Source organism: Desmodus rotundus, chromosome 6 (assembly GCF_022682495.2).
Source record: "Desmodus rotundus isolate HL8 chromosome 6, HLdesRot8A.1, whole genome shotgun sequence".
Lineage (NCBI taxonomy): Eukaryota > Metazoa > Chordata > Mammalia > Chiroptera > Phyllostomidae > Desmodus > Desmodus rotundus.
Genome location: NC_071392.1, coordinates 112,256,534 through 112,276,525, shown reverse-complemented (window position 1 = coordinate 112,276,525; position 19,992 = coordinate 112,256,534). Strand labels below are relative to the sequence as shown.

The window sequence follows — 19,992 nt, the reverse complement described above, 5'->3', positions numbered from 1 at the left end:
CCCGTACCAAGCCTGCTCACGGCCACCTGCCCAAACAGGAAAACCAGCTCTCACTCTGCGCCTCATGCTGGGATGCTATCGACTGAAAGCCTAGTGCTTTCTCTAAAACAGAATTAGGGTTGAAAGAGCCTTAGAGGCTATTCAAGGCAGCCCTATATGGGATCCCTTTATTGTAGCGGTTCTCAATTTTGCCCACCTCAGGGCAACTTGCAGCCATGTCTGGAGACATCTGGCATCTAGTGGGTAGAGGCGAAGGATGCTGCTAAAATCCTACAGTGCCCCCGACAGCTCCCCACTGTAACAGAATTATCTGACCCAAAATGCCAATAGTGCCAAGGCTGAGAAACCCTGTTCTATAGCAAGTTCTGCCCAGCGATCACTCGCCCTGAATACTCAGTTCATTTTCATTCAATAATATGTACCTGTGACAAGCCCTGGGCTAGGTACGGGATACGATGGGGAAGAAGACAGACTGTGGGCCCTGCCCTCAGGCATTGTGTAGTCCAGAAGAAGAGACTTGAAGTTCAACACGTGATTACAACACTGTGTGATAAGGAGGAAGGAATGCCGGGTTTCAGATCTGGCTGGGTTTGAATCCTGCCACTCACGAGCCTCTCTGAACTTCAGTTTCGTCATCTACAGTTTGGAGATCAGAATTCCTGCCTCGTGGGGCCGTTGCATGCTAGGGCGCCTAGCACAATGCCGGGTATACAGTGGGTGTTCTAAGAATAGTAGCTATTATCATTGTGATTATAATCAGAACAGTTCTGTTAAAAAGTCATTTCTTATAGTGAGTCAAGATCTGTACCCTGTCATCTCCCTTGCTGATCTGGTTTTGCATCCTGTGCCAACCAGAACAGAAGTACCTCCGTCATCCACAGCCATTTGGCTTTTCAAAGACTGGCATGCTACCTGCAGCCCTCTCCTCTCCAGCCTACAAACCCCTCGTCTTCCCTCACAGGACGTGGTGGTTTCTCATGTTCCTGGCCGCCCTCTCTTAGCCATGCTCTGGCCCGTCACTGTCCCTTTACGTGTGCAGCCTCTAGGCCTGGACTCAGACCGCCTATGCATGGTTGAGACTAATGCCTTGTTCCTGTGACGTCATCACCCTGGATATGACCTTGGTTGCCCAAACTATTTGATCAAGTTCCTTCATTCTTTCTCCCTCATTCTAGCCCATGCTCTGAAATTTGACACTTTCCTGCCTGGTCCTTCTGAAGGGACTGCACCTCTGGCCTTTCTGGTAACACCTCCTCCATTGCATTTCTGGTCCAACACAGGATCCTGACCGTTGTCCCACTCCTTCTCCAGACCTTACAGCCTGCTTTGGGCTCACACCCAACCCGCCAACCCGGTATGATGCTCCTGCGTGGCTCCAGGGGCTCACACAATTTTAACCGATCTGTCTGTCCCCTCCCCCCATGCCGTGGCCAAGTCTGTTTTCCAAGAGCGAACAGCAGCACCACCAGTTGATCTGCTTGCTGCCTCCATTGCTACTTCTAATCTTGCCACCACCTCCGCTGTCTGCCACTCTCTTCCCTCTTCGGGCCACATTTTTTCCTCCTTGTTGTTCTCTGCTCTCTCCTTTGCCTACCACTAATCCTGGATGTCTCAGCTTTGGCTTCTCAGGAACCAAAATCCCGCCTTCTGGCCAGCAGACCAATCACACTGTGCTGTGTGAGAGCTCTACATCTTTGGTGCAGCCCAGCTATTTTGGTCCCTGCTCTGCACTCTGAGATTTTTCTCACTTCCCTCTGGGTTTACACCTCTTCCAGCACTTAAAGGGTGACAGACATCTCAGAGTCGGTTCACTGAGCTGTAAAGGTCAGACTTCTACGTGGCTGGTGATTGATTAATGGGTCCAGGTGTAAAAAGATGAAAGAGAGTTCATTTTTCCTTTAGTGGAGATTTTTCCTTTAGTGGATTTTATCTTTTTTTTTCAGATGGGACAATGGAGCCTATCGCCTCATTAAGCAAAGAAGTCAAACCACAATAGATTGAATTTCCACAAACGGTGTTTTCAGCCTCTAATAGACAACAAGACCTGTGCTTGGTGCTTTCCTGTGTATTGCTCATTAAACCTTCCCAGATGAAATCCCTTCCCCATTACCCAGACAGAGCCTCCCAGATGAACTGTTCATTCGTTCGTTCGTTCGTTCAGTGATTATTTATTGTGCCAGGCACTGTGCTACGTACTATAGCAAATGCAAAAATAAATATGAAGTCCCTGCTCCTCGGGAACTCAATCTACTGAGGAAAACACATCAGCCAACAGATGTGACAGACTTTGGCAGCTGTGTTTAGGGTGGTGGAGAAGTAAGGCACTGCAGGACTCAGCAGTACCCACCAGCTCTGCCGGGGAGAGTTACGGAAGGTTCACCAGAGGAGATGACATTTCAGCAAGACCTGAAGGAGTTTGCTAGTACACATAAAGAGAATGGGCTCTGTAGGCAGCAGGAAGAGCCTGGAAGTGTGAAAGGGCGGGGAATGTTTTGAAATTGGTATGAAGGGGGAGCGTAGAAGACTTGCTTCACCATCAGGGGTTTCTGCCCAGAGCAGTCAGAGAATGGCCTGGCTCACAGAGCAAGTGAGTGGCAGGGGCAGAGTCCGGCAGCAGAAGTTGGAATTGCCTGGTGGCTAATCCACAGTCCTTGGCCTCCCACCCTCTCTCTCTCTCTCTCACACACACACACGGACACACATACATGTGCACGTGTGCACACATGTACGCACATGCACATGCACCAGGTCCTACCTCAACACCCCGCTCCCTGGTTTAGAGCTGTCATTTATTTGACCGGCCCCTCCTACTCCCAAGTCCCTTCTTAGGCGTCTGCCCCTGAGCTCTGAGGATTGCCCCCAGTGAAACTGGGAAGGAAGCAGAGAAGGCTGATCCATTCCAATGTTTGGTCCCAACCCAGACATTTACCCAGCACCTGAGGGCTTAGATCCTAAACCCTGTCGCTGCTGAGAAGGACTCTGTGACCTTCAAAATGGTTCCTGATTGGCTCTGAGATGCTCCTTGCTGGAGCATCCCAGAAAAGGAGCTGGGTAAGTCAGGCTGCCCTTTACTGAGGAGGAGCTACTCTAATTTCCCAAAGCCTTAGAAGGCGGGAGTGGGTTTATGCTAACATTGCCCTGTTCCCTATCTCCTACCATCAGCAGTAAGGGGGCAGGAGAGAAGATTCTTCAATTCCATGCTAGTTGAGAGGTAGGCACTCAAAAAATACTCAGTTGGCTGCCTGGTTTGCCAGTGGTATCTGTCCAAGGAGCCCCAGCCATTTCCCAAATGCCATAATTCATCTTAGTTGGAGTTTTTAGAGAGGAATCGGATTTGTTTTAGATTTGCACCTCACCAATTTTTGGAAGGCTTGCAGCAGTTTACAGATTGAAGCAATGTTCTTAAGTAAGACTTTTAAGGATGAAACATAACTTGGTGGTCAAAAAAAAAAGAAAAGAAAAGTAATAGCTTCTTCCAAGCATCGCCATGCTTAACCCTTAAGCTATAAATTTGGCTGAAAGATTCCTGGCAGAAAGGCCAAAAGGGGAAACCATTGGGTTGCCCAATGGTCATTTTCTGAAACCAAAAACCATACAGAATCTCCTGCAGGGAAAAAATTCCCTCAAGCTAAAGTTTGACGGAAAGTGATTGTGCCTGGTCGTAAGGAAGATGAGTGACAGGGTGAAGGGTACACAGCTCAAGTCAGCTGTTGTGCAGTGCCCCCAGTGCTGTGTGAGAGGTCATGTCCATAGGTCATTATAGCAAGTAGCCTTGACCGTGACAATGTGCTACCATCCACAGGATCCACGGCGACTGGCTCTTGGTCCAGGGAGAATGTGGGAGGGCAAGATGACTAGATTTCAAAACGCATGTAATCCAAAGAGATAACAAACACTTTTTGAGTGATTATGTCAGGTGCATTTGTTCATTTCATCTTAATAACCATCCTGTACAGGAGGGACTATTGTTTACATTTTACAAATAAGGAAACAGAAACTCAATTTGCCCAGGATCACACAGCTGGCCAGTGATGAAGTCAGGATTCGATCTCAGGGCTGCACGACTCTTTACCATTCTACTGCCCTGTTTACTCAATCCAATGGTTCTTTTTAAAAAATATATTTTTATTTATTTATTTTTAGAGAGAGGGAAAGGAAGGGAGAAAGAGAGGGAGAGATGTGTGAGAGAAATATCAATAGGCCCCACTGGGGACTGGCCTGCAACCTGGGCACATGCCCTGACCTGGAATCAAACCAGCAACCTTTCACTTTGCAGGACAAGGCCCAACCCACTGAGCTACACGGGTAAGGGCACCACCCAACAATTCGTCATTAAATTTCCGTAAAGAAAGAGAACATGATGTGACATGCTGGCTGTGAGGGGTAAAGAGCCTTGATGTTTGGTGACATAACATAGCCTGGACTGAGAAGCTGGAGCACCTAGGTGAATGGACGGGGAGCTCGTCGGCCGCCCTGTCGTGTCCATGACCCGACGTCTTACCAGAGTGTTTTGGCTGGTCCGAGGCCACCGTCAAGTCACAAATGATTCTCTGTAACTTGTCCACTTTGTGAACAGATAATTACACAGATAGGGTGGGGCAAATGTAGGTTTACAGTTGTGACTATGCAAAACACAGACTTCATTCTCGTGTTATTTTCCTTATGAACAACTGTAAAGCTACTTTTGTCACACCCTGCATTTCATCTCTCTCCACTTCCTTCCTTTCCAACCCTCTCCACTCTTCACCACACAGCCCTGCCCCGAAGTTCTAGCCATTTTAAATACTGCTCAGAATGTGCCATGCTCCCCCACAGCTCCAGACAATTACACATTTATATCCAACATGACTTAGCTCAGATCCCATCTCCACCTGGAGGCCTCCCCCCAGGTCTCCTTTCTCTCCGTCTCCTATGTGGCTAAGACACTCCCTTTTTGTTCTCCTATAGAACCCTGCACACACCAGATTTTCAGTGCTACATTTTCACGGTGGGTTTGTTTGCTGGCTCTGAGCTCCTTATTCCTCTTTGGAACCCCAATGCCTTGCACAGTGCCTGGCATGTAGTAAGTGCCCATAATGTTTGTTGAATAGACATAATGAACAGCTACCATTTGTCAGGCACTTCCTGAGCTCTGGATATATGAGGTCTGTCCAGAAAAAGTTCAGCCATTGTTAATATAACGAGAATGGTTTGCACAACATCGATGTAACCTGGCAGCCAAGGAGAGTGGACTGGAATGCACATGCATGAACAATGATGACTTCACTGTACTAGTCAGTGGGGGAGGTAGACGCTGTTGAGTGAGGATGTGTACTGTGTGGCTGTCACATTCCAAATGATGGAGTAAAGCAATGAATCTGCATTAAATTTTGCATTAAGGTTGAACATTCCTCCACGGAAACTATTCGGATGATTCAGAAGGCTGTAGCTATAGGCAACTGGTGATTGGCAGCTTCATCACAACAACATGCCCGCTCATCCATCACATGTCATGCAGAGTTTTTTGGTGAAACATCAAATTACCCAGGTGACTCAGCCCCTCTACAGCCCAGATTTGGCGCTCATCAACTTCTGGCTTTTCCCAAAACTAAAATCACCTTTGAAAGGGAAGAGACTTCAGACTGTCGATGAGATTCAGGAAAATATAACGGGGCAGCTGATGGCAATTGGGAGAACTCTGTGAGGTCCCGAGGTGCCTACTTTGAAGGGGACCAGGTCATTGTCTTATGTACAATGTTTCTTATATCTTGTATCTTCTTCAATAAATGTCTCTATTTTTTATATTACATGGCTGGATACCTTCTGGGCAGACCTCATATAGAGATGAGTAAATCTCAGACTCTTCCCCTGAGCAGCTCTGAGTCTGATACATAATGATTAGAGCCCAATATTATAAGATCTATATGATCTATACTAGGGGATTTAGGGAGCACGGAAGAGGGAGAAAATAATTTAGTCTGGGGAGTGAGGGAAATCTTCCAGAAGTGTAATTTATGGGCTGAACCTTAAAATAATGAATGGCTTTTGCCAAACTATAAAGTACTATCATACTATCAAGCTGGAGGGGAGATGTACGAAGGCATGAAAGAGATTCAGTGTTTGGGGACCTGCAAGAAGTATTGATATCCTGTGCCACGATTTGTAATGAAAAACATGTTTTAAACATAAAATATGAAGGAGATAAGGTTGTTGCTCTGTTGTGGATATTTTAAGACTTTATTATTCTGAATATTTTGTTTTTAATTGATGGATTTTATCACAAGGCAATAAAGACATTATATCACATTTGGTGAAATAAATAACTTATTTACAGTTTCTGGTTTGCCTCCTTCCAAAAATGGTTTGATCTGACTTGTAATAGCAGATACATCCACAGTTAGATTGTTCATATAGGAACAACAGATAGGAAGGGAATGAGATGGTTTCCTTCATTCTTTTTCCTTTCTGAGCTCCCACAGTATCAGGACAATCCTCTGTGGACGGGCACAGGTTCTGCTGTCCGAAGCTCCTGTAAATGCTTATGGATTCAGTGAATACACGGCCGTTTTTCTCACTTGCCAAGGAATGCCACAGATATTTTCTGGTGATCTGGTTTCTTCAGGTTTCCCGCCCCCCCCCATGCTCTTTGGTGGAAATAATTGCCTTTACTTTACTACCCTTCAGATTCAAAGTTTGTTTGAGCTCCATCACCCACGCTACTTTCAGATTTCCTTGCCCTTTTAAAGTTTTTCTCCTTTTTATTTTTTAATGACTCCATGCATAAAACTTAGAGAAAAGAAAAGAACAACAAAAAAATAGATCCCCCATGATACTATAACAAAGGATATTTATTAATTATTTTTTATGTAAACATTTTTTTGACATCATTTCAGACTTTCGGAAAAGTTTTCAAGAATAGGACAAAGAATTCACCTGATTCCCCAACTATTAACACTTTACTACATGTTTCTTCTGTCTCTATTTTTGTCCATGAGTCTATTTCTTTAAAAAAAGTTGCAGACATCATACACCCTTACTTAAAGCTAACTGCTTCAGTGTGTACTTCTTAAAAACAAGAAACTCTCTTATATAATCATACTATTATTTTTAATGTGTGCCCTTATAGGATTTTCTATACATATATTTATGTATTGATATTTAAATTAAACAATGCACTGTTTTATTTATTTTTTTGTAATGGCTTGCTTTTCTGGAGGGATTAGCATTAAAGGTCATATATAATCTCATGCCGATAAATATTCTACAGCATGAGTCTTCGTCAGACTCTGATGATAGACACAGGGCTCTGGAAAGCACATTTTAACAGGCCGTTTTATTCTGTGAATGAACTGTTCTTATGCTCTTGCACGTCTAGTCATATGTCAGTGGAAACCACTGAATGAATGAGCCAAGAGTCAGGGTAGTAGGAAGCCCTGAATGCAAATTCCAGCTCGATTCTGTAGTCAGAAGAGACCCAGCGAAAGCTTTAGAGCAGGACAGGAAGCCAACAAGAGCTGTGTTTTCAGGAGACAAACGTGACATGTCTGCAGGAGGGAGTGACAGAGGAAGACCCAGAGCATGAGTCCCTAAGTCCCTTGGGTAAAATGATCCCTGGTATTCAAGGGCAGATCTCTGGCCAGGTAGAACAGAGCCTTCTCCAGCATAATGCCCCATTTTCTTTCCCGTGTCTTTCAGAACTGGTTGAAGTCATATGGCTATCTGCTTCCCTACGATTCACGGGCCTCTGCGTTGCATTCAGGGAAGGCCTTACAGTCAGCAGTCTCCACCATGCAGCAGTTTTACGGGATCCCAGTCACCGGTGTGTTGGATCAGACGACAATCGAGTAAGATTTGCATGGGGCATTGTACCTTTGAACTCTGCAGACTTAACGTTTGGGCTCACATTCGTCATGGCCTCATGTATACATCATGCCCATCCTGTTTTTCTACCTTTTACTCTGCACTGTCATCCCAGGAAGCAAAACCCCAAGGTGTCCTTTCCTGTGTGAGCTGCTGATGTGCTCTACCATAGACTCGCTGTGTGACCTTGGACAAGTCACTTCACCCTTTGGGGCCTCAGTTTCCTAATCAGCACAGTGAGGGATTTGGTTATAGGTGATCTTAAATTTCCTCTGACTTGCGCTTCTAAAGCTTGCAGTTCTGTGAGTCCCCCCTCGGGCATTCTCTGAGATGTGCTCTTGATACAGAGAACCCTTGGATGATGGGGTGACAAGTCTCATTTCACTTGTTCCATTTACCAAGCATCTGCTGAGTGCCTGTGTGGACCACGCACTGTGCCTGAGCCTCTGATCCCTGCCCTCCAGAGGCTCGCCATTTAGTGACGAATACAGTCATCTGGCTACATCGATCTAGGACTCCGGAGGAAACACTGAGTTTCAGGGCAACACCTAGGAAGTCATAACAAATCAGCCCCGAGGATGGCTGCGAGCACTCAGTGGGAGTATGAGGAAGAGGAGGAGGAGAGTGCTGGGAGGGAGCCCCTCAGAGGAGCTGAGTAGCATCAGGCAGAGAGATCTGAGAAGCCTGGGGCTGTGGTGTCGTGGCAGTGAGGTGGGTGGGAATGGCCACCGGGCTCAGCTGCTGCAGGGCATCAAACAGGGGACTGAAAAGTGTCTGCTGAGTTTAGAAACAAAGAGGCCATTGTAAACCCGAGGAATGGTGGAGATGAAGATACTAGATAGCAATGGGGAGAAGGGGAGGTGAGGAGTAGAGGTGGCAAGTGTGGGAGAAACTTTCAAGAAGCTTAACAGTGAAAGGAAGGAGGAAGAGGTGGTAGTTAGAGAGGAATGAATTTTGCTCGCTTAAGTTTGGAGAGATTGAGCATGCTTAAGTTTGTTAAGAAATGGCCATGAAAGTTACTAAAGCTGTTTCATGAAGCCCTGAGAAAGACCTGGAGTGAGTTTCCTAGGAGGTGGTGAGGGGTGGGGTCCTGAGCTCTGGTGGAGGAGAAAGCAGGGCCGGGTGAGGATGCGGGGGAAGCTGGTGGGTGGGGAACAGGAAATTCACCCAGGGGTGGAGCTGGGATCAGTGCCCCCCCCCCCGCCCCCCACCCTCCGTGTGTGAGTCACTCCTTGGAAGAGTCAATCAATCGCTGGGGCCTTCAGCTTGTTCATTTACAAAGGGGAGTGTTGAATTATGCCTCTCAAATCTAGGTTCCATTATTCTGAGAGTCTAAGCATTCAAAATTTGGTGAGCGTGGCGTTTTTTGATCTGAAAATTCTGCCCCAACATTTCCTATTCCTGGGATTCTCTGACACAACGCGTTAGGTCACTCCTATGATGCTGGGAGGACAGCGGCTTCCTTGGCCCTGTGGCCTCATGAGTAAGCTGGGTAGAGAGGGCCCGACCGCCTTTCAAAGCAGAGGTTATTCTGAGGGTTTTGTGCAGACCTCGTGGCACTACATCCTGGGGCAGAAGCACTGGTGTGGCTGCTGCGGAGGCACCACCTGGCCTTGGGTTTTACTCCGTTCCAGAAAGCCCCAGGCCTGCTGGACAGGGTTCAGAGTGTGGCAGGTGGACACTAGAGGAGGAGGCAGAGGGAGTGATGATCTGAGGGAGGAGGAAGGCGTTTCCCACTTGCAGTTCTGCCCCCGCCTCTTTGCAGGAAGGCTGGGAACGTGGATGTGGAGGCAGGGAAAGGAAACATTTCAAACAAGATCTGAGTTGCGGAGGGTGTTGGGGTAGAATTTAGAGACCTTAGTTTGGGCTCCAGCTTTGTGACCTTGGGCAGTTCACTACCTTCTCTGGGCCTGTTTCCCCCTGGGGGGCGCTTCCAGGCCTTGTTTAGCCTAGCTGTTGCAGAGATGGCGCCTCCTTCTCCTCCTAGGAACTGTCAGTGAAAGGAAGCTAGATTAGCAATTCAAAGTACTACTTTTGAGTGCCTACCTTGGGAAATGTCACTCATTCATTCATTCGTTCATTCAACAAACAGTTCCTCTAGCCCCACCCTTGGGCTAAGCATGGGAAATAACAGTTCATTTATTCATTCAACTGAGTTCCAGCCCCTCCTCACTGTTTGCTATATTTTGCAAGTTACTCAGTTTAGCTGTGTCTCTTTGCTCTTGTCTATAAAGTGAAGAACAAATAATTTCTGGTTATCTCACAGAGTTTAATGAGCACATCATGCCCATCCTATCTTTCTACATTTTACTCTGCACTGTCATCCCAGGAAGCAAAACCCCAAGGTGTCTGGTTCTCTGTTTTGAGAACCAGAAAAAAAATTGTTTTAATGTGAACACTGAAAATTATCAATATTTATTCGAATGCATGGTAATGGTATTGTTATTATTGTTTGTTATTACTGACTTCTGAGTTGAGGACACTGTAGGTGATGAGGGGCACACAGAAATGAGTAAGGCCTGGTTAAGTCCCTCCAGCCGCTTTTAATATTTGGTTAAAATATTCTCTGTCTCTTCTCTATATTGCCAGTGGCAACTGCTTTCAACAACTGCAAATGAGGTCAGACTGTTTTCCCTTCCAGCAATCCCAAGCTATAGTTTAGTGAGTTAGGCCAGCAGGGACTTAAATTCAAGGGAGGCCTGGGCCCCAGTCATGATCTTTTAAATCTCCTGCCCTGGTCCCGTTTTTATATGTCCAACGATGTCCCGGGCCCACTGTTCCCTGATATAACAAACAGTTACCAGGATTTACTTTAGTCCCAGGCACTGGGTGAGCTTCTGGGACACAGTGATGAATACGATACAGTTCCTGTCCTCAGAGAATTTCCCACTTATTAGAGGCAACAGACTAATAAATTTAAAAAGACAATACACCATAGTAAGTTATGTTCCGTGTCCTACAGGTATTTAGCCACTTTGTTGTTTAAAGATTCTATTTATTTATTTTTAGGGAGAGGGGAGGGAGGGAGGGAGAAAAACATCAATGTGTGAGAGAAACATGGACCAACTGGGGACCTGGCCTGCAACCCAGGCATGTGCCCTGACTGGGAATCCAACCAATGACCTTTTGGTTCACAGGCCGATGCTCAATCCACAGAGCCACACCAGCCAGGGCTAGCCACTTTTTTTTTTTTTCTTATCCTCACCCAAGGACATGCTTATTGAGTTTTAGACAGAGGAAGGGAGGGAGAAGAAGAGGGAGAAAAACATCAATGTGAGAGAGAAACATCTATCAATTGCCTCTTAATCACGCCCCAATCCCGGACCAAAACCATAACCCAGGCATGTGTCCTGTCTGGGAATCACACCCACGACATTTTGGTTTACGGGATGATGCTCCAACCAGCTGAGCCATACCAGCCAGGGCAAGCCACTTTTCGAACACTTATAGTGAGAGGGAATTTACTGTCTTCCAAGCTCTGCCATTTTACTGTTGGATAGTTCCCATTCATGCATTCCGTCATTTATTCAACAATCATTATTGAACATCTGTGTCAGGCCTGTGCCAGTCCTGGGAATACAGGCAAGGTTCCTGTCCTCATGGGGCTTAGAGTCTGGTGCGAGAGACAAAGAATCAAATACATAATTTCTGTGAATGATACATGCAATGAAGAAAAGCAGAATAAACAGAGGTAGGATGGGCACAGGAGGCTACAGTATATTAGACAGGGCGGGTGGGGAAGTCCTCTCCGAAGGGGTGACTTTTGAGCAGACACTTTAACGAACAAACCATGTGAAGAAGAAGAGTGTTGCCAGCAGAGGGAACAGCAAATGCAAAGACTCTGCAGTGGGAAAAATCTTAGCATGTTCACGGCACAGCAAGAAGGCCCCTGGGGCTGGAGCAGAGTGTACGAGGGGAAGGAAGGTGAAGGTGTTGTTAGACAGGTAGGCAGAGGCTAGACCACATGGGCCAAGGTGGGGAGTTTTGACTTTATTCTAGGCGTCTGGGGGAATCATTGGAGGGTTTTTAACCAGGGAGCGACGTGATATAATAACATTTACAGAGCATTTTCCCGTATGTGCCCTCCTTTGAGGTTCATTACAACCTAAGAACAGCAACAACTTTAATTCTCATGGTGCAGGTGAGGAAACTCAGGCTCGTGACTATTCAGTCACTTGCCTGGACCCTTCTGACTAGTGGTCGAGCTGGAACTATCAAGCCCATGTCTTCTGACTCCCAGTCTCTTATGCAGCAACGTTTCCTCATGTTCAGCTGTGAGTGAGTGAGTGAAGGAGTGAATGAGTCAGCCCTGTTCCTGTTGGGGAACCCACGAGAGCCAGGGTTTCGGTGATGTGCATTGCCATTCAGACTGGGACTGGAGACTCTGCAGGGTCTTCCTAGCGTGTTCAGTGACCACAGCGTATGTGTGTCTTCTCTCTGCCCAGATGGATGAAGAAACCCCGATGCGGTGTTCCTGATCACCCCCACTCGAGCCGTAGGCGGAGAAACAAGCGCTACGCCCTGACTGGGCAGAAGTGGAGGCAGAAGCACATCACCTACAGGTGCTTCGACTTCCTCTTGTCCTCCCTGGTTTGGGCTCTACCCTCACCGTCTTTTTTTTTCCTGGCCTGAGTCTCAGAGGCTCACCCTGGAGGTGGCTCTGTTATCAGGGTGAGGGCCAGGTACTGCCAGCCTGTGACTTTGCCCTCCTAGTGGCTTCTAGAGGATGCTCTGTCTCCAACTTCAGGTTTCTTTGGTCCTTTGGGGGCTTCTTAGTTGTGTTCTGTTTAGATTCCAATCATTTTTAGTTGCAGAAAGTGGAGTATGGATTTGTTCAGTGACTTTCAGCTGTGATAAAGATCCATAGCTGAGCGCATTCTCCTATCACCGCTTGACAAACCCCACCGTCTGTGATCTGTATCCCCTTCCCACTTAGTCTGATAGACTTCACGCAAGATTCCCAGCACAGATTTCCAGTTTGTTTCTTAAAGAGTATAAAGGCCCCAAATCACAACAGTGCCATTCATTGATTGTCTAGGGAAACCAAGGGCAGAGCAGGGTCAGTCTCCAAGTCAGGCCAGCAACAAAGAGCAGGGACGCTGGAGCCCATCACAGCAGACTCAGACGTCGGAATTCGGAGTGGGGCTGGGACGAGAGGCAGGCATGGGGTAGACTCAGGTGGGCTCTGGTGGGACCCCCTCAAGGCTCTGATTCCATCTCAGGTAGATATTCTGGGTCCCAAGGATCTCAGATAGAGATCTTAGAGGGGAACCAAGCGCTCTCCTGCTGACAAGTTGTAGAGATCAGAACAGGATTTTTTCAGAAACCTGACAAGAGAAGGAAACTGTAGAAGAATCTGGGTTAGAAACTGAACAGACTCTTAGGGTCCTGGGAAGAGCTAGAGTGGATAAAAAACAACCCCAACTGGATTCTAACCCAACTCTGACCTTACCTTCTATCACCCAACCTCTCTGAGCCTCCGTTTCCTTACCTATAAAATAGGTACTTTTTCCAGGTGTTCATGGGGCAGAGCATCCAGAGGCAGTGATGCTCCACGTGGAGAACCATGAAATATGGACATAGTAACCTTAAATAGCTAAATCTATAACTGATTAAATCAGATGCTGCCCTATACCAGCTTTTAGGTAGACAAGTAGTAGTTGGTGCCAAATGATTTTTTAAGAGATGTATCACTTAAGCTCTCCACTGTTTAAATATTTTATAACTTTTTAAAGAATATTTTATTTATTTATTTTTAGAGACAGGGGAGGGAGGGAGAAAGAGAGGGAGAGAAACATCAGTGTGTGAGAGAAACATCGACTGGTTGCCTCTCTCATGCCCCCACCTGGGGACCTGGCCCGCAATCCAGGTACACACCCTGACCAGGAATCAAACCAGTGAACTTTTAGTTGACAGGCCGATGCTCAATCCACTGAGCCACATGAGCCAGGGCAAAATATTTTATAACTTTTATAAATATACATATTGTATATATTGGGAGAACATAAATTTTAGAAAATACTAGTCACCAACTTATTTTTTTTCCTACAAATTGGAGTGAAATCCTATATTTAACACAAACTTTGTCAAAGACAAAATACGAAACACTGATTAAAGCTAAGACACTCTGATTGAGGCAGCGGTTGGGACCCAAACCTTGCCTACTTGGCCTCTCGCTCAACCCCTAGGGCCCTGCAGCAGAATTCTAGGCATCAAAATTTGAAGGTCATTGGGCCATCTGGTTCCTGATGTTCCGTTTAGCTCTGCTAGTGTCTGACTCTCTGTTCCTCCCTAACCTAATTCCTTCCCCTCTCTCACCAGCATTCACAACTACACCCCAAAGGTGGGTGAGCTAGACACACGGAAAGCTATACGCCAGGCCTTCGATGTGTGGCAGAAGGTGACCCCACTGACCTTTGAAGAGGTGCCATACCATGAGATCAAAAGTGACCGGAAAGAGGCAGACATCATGATCTTCTTTGCCTCTGGCTTCCATGGTGACAGCTCCCCATTTGATGGGGAAGGAGGATTCCTGGCCCATGCCTACTTCCCTGGCCCTGGAATTGGAGGAGACACTCACTTTGACTCAGACGAGCCGTGGACACTAGGAAATGCCAACCATGATGGTAAGACAATGAGGGGACAGGGCTCAGTCCTGGGTTTCTCAGAAGCCCCGAGGAAGAAGCTGGGGGGTACCATAGATGCGTTCCTGGTTTCTAGAGCTTCTCATCCAGGTACTAAAACCTAAGGGGTGGGAACTGTGGCCCCTGATGATACTCAACACGTGACCCACCAGAGCCAAGGACATGGAGGTGGGTCAGATCACTTAGTAAATGGTCTGACTGAGCTGAGTCAGGAGGGAGGGATTAGGTCATGAAGAAGAAGATGAAGTAATGAATCAGAGCCTGGGGGAAAAGGTTAAAAAAAAGCATTGAAGCTGAACGTGGTAGGCTCTGGCCTGACAGATGACAGCTGCAAAGGCCATCTCATGGGATGACGTGACTGACTCTCCCCATTACGTCAGCCTCACAGGTGAATCACTCTAGCACCCTTGGAGAGCTTGCTCTTCACCACTATGGTTTAATGAATATCCACAGAGTCAATACCGTGCACAGTGACAGTAACACCATTCTTCAGGTTGCAAGAGTTCCTCATCCATATTTACTCACAAGGCACAGGTTTTGCCTAGTAAGTAGGCAAGTGCCTGTCGTATTTAAGATGAAGAGTTTGGGGCTTGAGTGGCACAGCTGATAGGTGGCAATGCCACGGCTCAGACCATAGTCCAGCTGCATGGCTGCGTCACTGGGGGCAAAAAATTCACCCCCAGTCTCCTCATCTGTAGAATGAGGGACTGGATTAGGTGATCTCTGAGGTCCTTTCCAACTTTAACGAAACACGCAGCACAACCCAGGGAATCCACGCATTGTACAAAAAAGACATGGTGTCTGCCTTCTGGAAGTCCAGAGTCAAGGCCAGGAGACAGACGGGTGTGTAAGTCACCCTGTCACAGGCAGTCTGTACTGAAGGATATAGCAGAAATACCAAGAAAATGCAGTAGGAGTCTAGAGGAGAAAGGGACAGAGGACTCCATTCCACTCCATTCTACTCCATTCTAGATTATAATAGACAACTAGTATGTTAGTATTCTAAGGCCCATGTCAAGTGATTTCCACATGGTATGTATTATTACTCCCATCTTACAAATAGGTAAACTGTATAGAGAAACATTAAGTAACTTAGCCGAGGTCCCACAGTTGGTGAATGATGAAATAAGGCTTTAAACCTGAGTGTTATGACTCCAGAGCCTGTACTCGTAGCCACCAAACTAAGCTTCCATGGCTCTTAAGCTGCAGAGCACACCAGAATCACCTGGAAACCTTTTCAAAGAATACAGATTCCAGGCTCCAGGCCCCTAACCTACTGGTTCTGGGGCTGGACCTAGGAATCTGCACGGAGCTTACGAATGCCCAGGTGCTTCTCATGCAGGGGCTCCATCAGCTCAAGAAGCACTGTCTTCATCCCCAGTTTCCCTGACTTGTCTGATCATAAGAATCAACTAGGCTTCCTGTAAGACACATGGATTCCCAGTGTGATTCCCTTGGAGATTCTCATTCTTCATCCTTGGCACTTTTGGGAAACACTGGACATTCTTTTTCCTCGAAGAAGCTCAGGCTGAGAGCAGACTTTAAGGCCCATTTCCTCAGAGGCTGAGCCTGGTGTCTGTAGACAGGGCAGCCTCCTTGAGAAAACTTCCTATTTGCATGGATCAGGGGTCATTGCCTCTTGCCTTATCCTTGAAAGGGTGGTCCAGGAGGCGGTTTGGCCAAGGCTCAGCCCAGGCAAAGTTATAAAACTGTTCAGCTTCTCTTTGCTCCCTGCCCTCTTCAGATTTGTGTCCTTTTCCCTATCCAGCTCCATTTCCTCTGCCCCCGGGCCCTCGCCTTCTGTCCTCTATCTGTTTCCTGGCTTTCAGAACTCCTATTCTTTATCTCATTCTATTCTTGGATTAGTGTCAAGGAAGAGCTGTCTGTGCTAACTGATAAGGTGTGAGGAGGAGAGAACTAACATTTTTGAACCCCAGTTAGAGGCCAGGCACTTGTCCACTGATGAAATTTTAGTTATAGCCCTGATGAACATAAATGAAATCTAAATGGTTGTTTTCCAGGGAAGCACTGGAGAGACACTCCTCTTCCTCTGTCCTCCCCTTTCCAGCTCCCGGGGTTTGCATTTCCCACACCCACTCCTTGCTGTGGGTGGGAAGGAGTTGGGACTACCCCAGCAACCCCCTGACTGTCCCATCCCATCCTGATGAATGGCTGCCATTCTGACAGAAATTCCAAAATGGACAATGTCCTCTTTGGACAAGACTCAGGACTTCCCTGTGCTCTGGGAAACCAAGCATGAACCATCCAGGTCTCGTTCATAAGCGCAGCAACAGAGCCTTGGCTGGCCGACTGGAATGCACCGATTGCCCTAGGACGGCATTTGGAAGGGAAGGAAAGGAACCAAGATTTATTGAGTACCTGTATATTATCTTAATTTCCACATAAACTCAGCGAGGGAGTGGGCAGAGACTCCTGGGAACTTTTTGTCCATTGGCTTTCTTATCTACCCTACATTCCCATTATGGAAAATTTCAAACTCACAAAAGTAGAGAGAATGACATTATGAACCCCCAGGCATAATTATCAGCATTATGTCATTCTCATGTCATCTACCCTCTCCCCCACATTTTATTTTTTTGGCTGAGGTATTTTTAAAGAAAATCCCTGGCATAATCATTTTACCTATAAATACTTTGGTATACACTTCTAATGGATTATTTTTAACACAACCACAAAATCAATATCCAACTCAACAAAATTAACAATAATTTCTAAAAATCAAATACCCAGTTTGTGTTTTCCCAAATGACCTCAGAAATGTCTTTTCTGGTTGTGTGCTTGCATCGGGATCCAAACAACAGCCATGCATCGCACATGGCTGGCGTGTCTCTCAAGGCCCTTCCCGTGTAAAACAGCCACCTGGCTTCTCTGTCCTGTGCTGCCCGTATTTATTGAAGAAACTGGGTCGCTTGTCCTGAGCATAGTCATTTGTCCATTGACTAGAGCAATGGACATGTCAGGCTGACTTTGAACTTGTCTCTCTTCTCCATATTTCCTGAATATTGGTGATTAGACCAACAGGCCTGACCAGATTCGGGTTCACGTGTTTGGCACCTAGGCGGCGCTGGTCCTCCCTAACCCATCACACTGGGAGGCACGCGTGGTGCAGCTTGTCCTACTTTTAGTGATGTCGAGGTCGACAGCTCAGCTCAGGTGTGCCAGCCTGGCCCAACCATTACAGAATTTACATGGGGAACTTTTGTTTGTTTGTTTTTTTATTTTTCTCCCTCCTGGGGAACTTTATAAAGGAAAAAAAAATTGCCTAAACCCTAATCCAAAAGTCCTGAATTGGAAACTCCCGGATCAGAATCTCCTCTACCTGTGCGTTTCAAAGGCTCTCTGCAGAACCACTGGGTGGCAAAGGCGATTCTGATTCTCCAGCTCGTTGGAGTCCGGGTGAAAGGCAGTCTGGCCCACCACACCTGTAAGCTGGCTTGGGGGACTGCTTCCAGGTACTTTCTGTCCTCAGTTCTTTCCAGTGAGTCAAGCAGTGAGGTCAGCAGACTTCGCTAAGCTCTGCTGGGGAGGGAGCCCAGCCCCAGGGAAGGTGATAAGACAGGAGGAGTCTCCAGACCAGCCGTCCCAGGGTGGAGCCCTTCTGCAGTTACTTCAGTGACTCTCCCCAACCTGGGGAGCCAGACTCAGCGGGGATCATAATCTCCGTTTTGCAGGTGAGGCAAGTAAAGTTCCAAGTGGGTAAGAAATTCACACAGTAAGTGGCAGAGCCGGGTGTGAACCCAGGACTCTGAATTTTTAACCATCACCCCCCCCAGTGATTCTGCTGCAGGTGGTCCAAGGACCCCACCTGGAAAAATACTGAAATTTTGGCTCTGTCCTGTTCTGGCTGCTGTCACCTAGCCCTCTCACACACAAAGCTTGCCCTCAAAGAGCTCACAGTCCTAGGGCTCTGAGAGTGTGTGCTAGAGGCTATAATGTAGGGTGGAAAGCAGTCAGTGCTGTAGAGATAATTCAGATAAACTGCTGGGAGAGTACAGAGGAGGAAGCACTCACTGCCAGTGGGAGAAATCAAGGGGGGCTTCCTGGAAGACATGGCCCTGAGCTGAACTCTAAAGGAATAAGGCTATTTGAGGTGGAGGGGACAGCATTGCCAACAGAAAAGAGGCAAAGGGAGATGCTACAACCTTTTGCGGGGTTGGAGGAGTCAATCAGATGGGCCTCACCAGATATGGAGGCCCTAAGAGAAGGAAATGAGGCAGAGATAAGGTATACTTGAGTAGCCAAGTAGCGCGTTTGGTACTTGCTAAGAGGCCCAAGGCTTTGAGCTCCCAGCTGACAAGATGTTGGTCCTCACACACAGCTCAATGTGACCTGGCTATTTAACGTGACAATTATGTGCCAGGAGCCGGCGTGAGTGCTTTACATACCTGACCTCATTAACCTTCACCTCAATTCTTATGAAAGCACCCTTATTCCCTCCATTTTACAGAAGAAGGGACTTAAACTATCACACTAGGACATGGCAGCGCTGGGACTCCTGGCTCCCAGGGACTGTACTTCTCACCACTGGGATCTTCTCCATCCCTCGGCTTTCCACGCACAAGCTCCAGGGAGTTCCCTGGCCCCGGCCCCTCTCCTTCCACCTCCTCAGAGCGGCCAACACATCACAGGTCTCTTGGGTTTCTGTGCAGTAAGATGCCAGCTCCCCAGTTCTTCTCTGCCTTTTGGTTCCTGGAACAAACCCACGGCCCCTTTCCTTCAAGGACTTGCTCCTGTTCTCTACAGAGACCCAGGCACAGAGGCTCACAGAGTAACAGACCCAGGCTGAGGACTAAGGTTTAGTCTGGCCAGGCACTTGCAGCCCTGCTCCCTGGTTTCCAGCTGAGGTCCTTGTGGATGCCCCTGAGAAGGAGCCTGGTCAGGAGATAGTGGCCCGAACAGCTTGTCCCAGGTGGAAGAGGCCAGGAGCAGAGCCAATACTGGACCCCAGGAAGCAGAGCTGCCTTCCGCTGGCTCTAGCAGCCGTCTTTGTTTGGGATGGAGCTCAGAGATGAGCTCACCCTTCCCTGCTGCCAGAGGGACCAGGACCTGAGGAAGGAACTGGGGGCGGCCTGGCCTCCTCATGCCAGCTTGCCCTTCCCCAGCAGAAGGCAGCCCCAGGCTCTTGGCCAACCTTGCCCTGATCTAGCCCATCCTCCTTCATTGAAAACACTGGAGGTGTCAGCAGAGCGGCAGCCATGCACGCGTCTGGGTCCGCCCCATGGGGTCTTCTCTTTTCCCAAGACTTTAGCCAGAAAGGCCAGAGACAATCCTCAACCCCGTTTGACCCTCACAGGGCCCTTGGCTGGGTTGGGGTAAAGCAACTTGGCTGGTGACACTGGGGCCAGAGTGGACACTGTGACTCCTGACAACCAAGCTCCTGGGCTCCTGGCAGCCTCCCCTAACCTCACGGTGGCAGGAACGGGCTTGGACTTGCCTTAAAGCTGGGCAGTAAGAGGCAGGGCTCAAGGGCATTCAAATACCAAAGGTC

The 19,992-nt window shown here is 47.6% G+C and overlaps 1 protein-coding gene across 1 annotated transcript in view; it reads left to right on the top strand.

Annotated features, from left to right (window-relative positions):
- Window positions 1–19,992, top strand: part of MMP24 (matrix metallopeptidase 24) — a 42,674-nt gene that overhangs the window by 11,135 nt on the left and 11,547 nt on the right. The window contains exons 2-4 of the mRNA XM_053926591.1: window positions 7,675–7,823; window positions 12,285–12,401; window positions 14,161–14,465. Of these exons, the coding sequence (XP_053782566.1) occupies window positions 7,675–7,823; window positions 12,285–12,401; window positions 14,161–14,465 (571 nt within the window). The remainder of the gene's footprint in view (window positions 1–7,674; window positions 7,824–12,284; window positions 12,402–14,160; window positions 14,466–19,992) is intronic.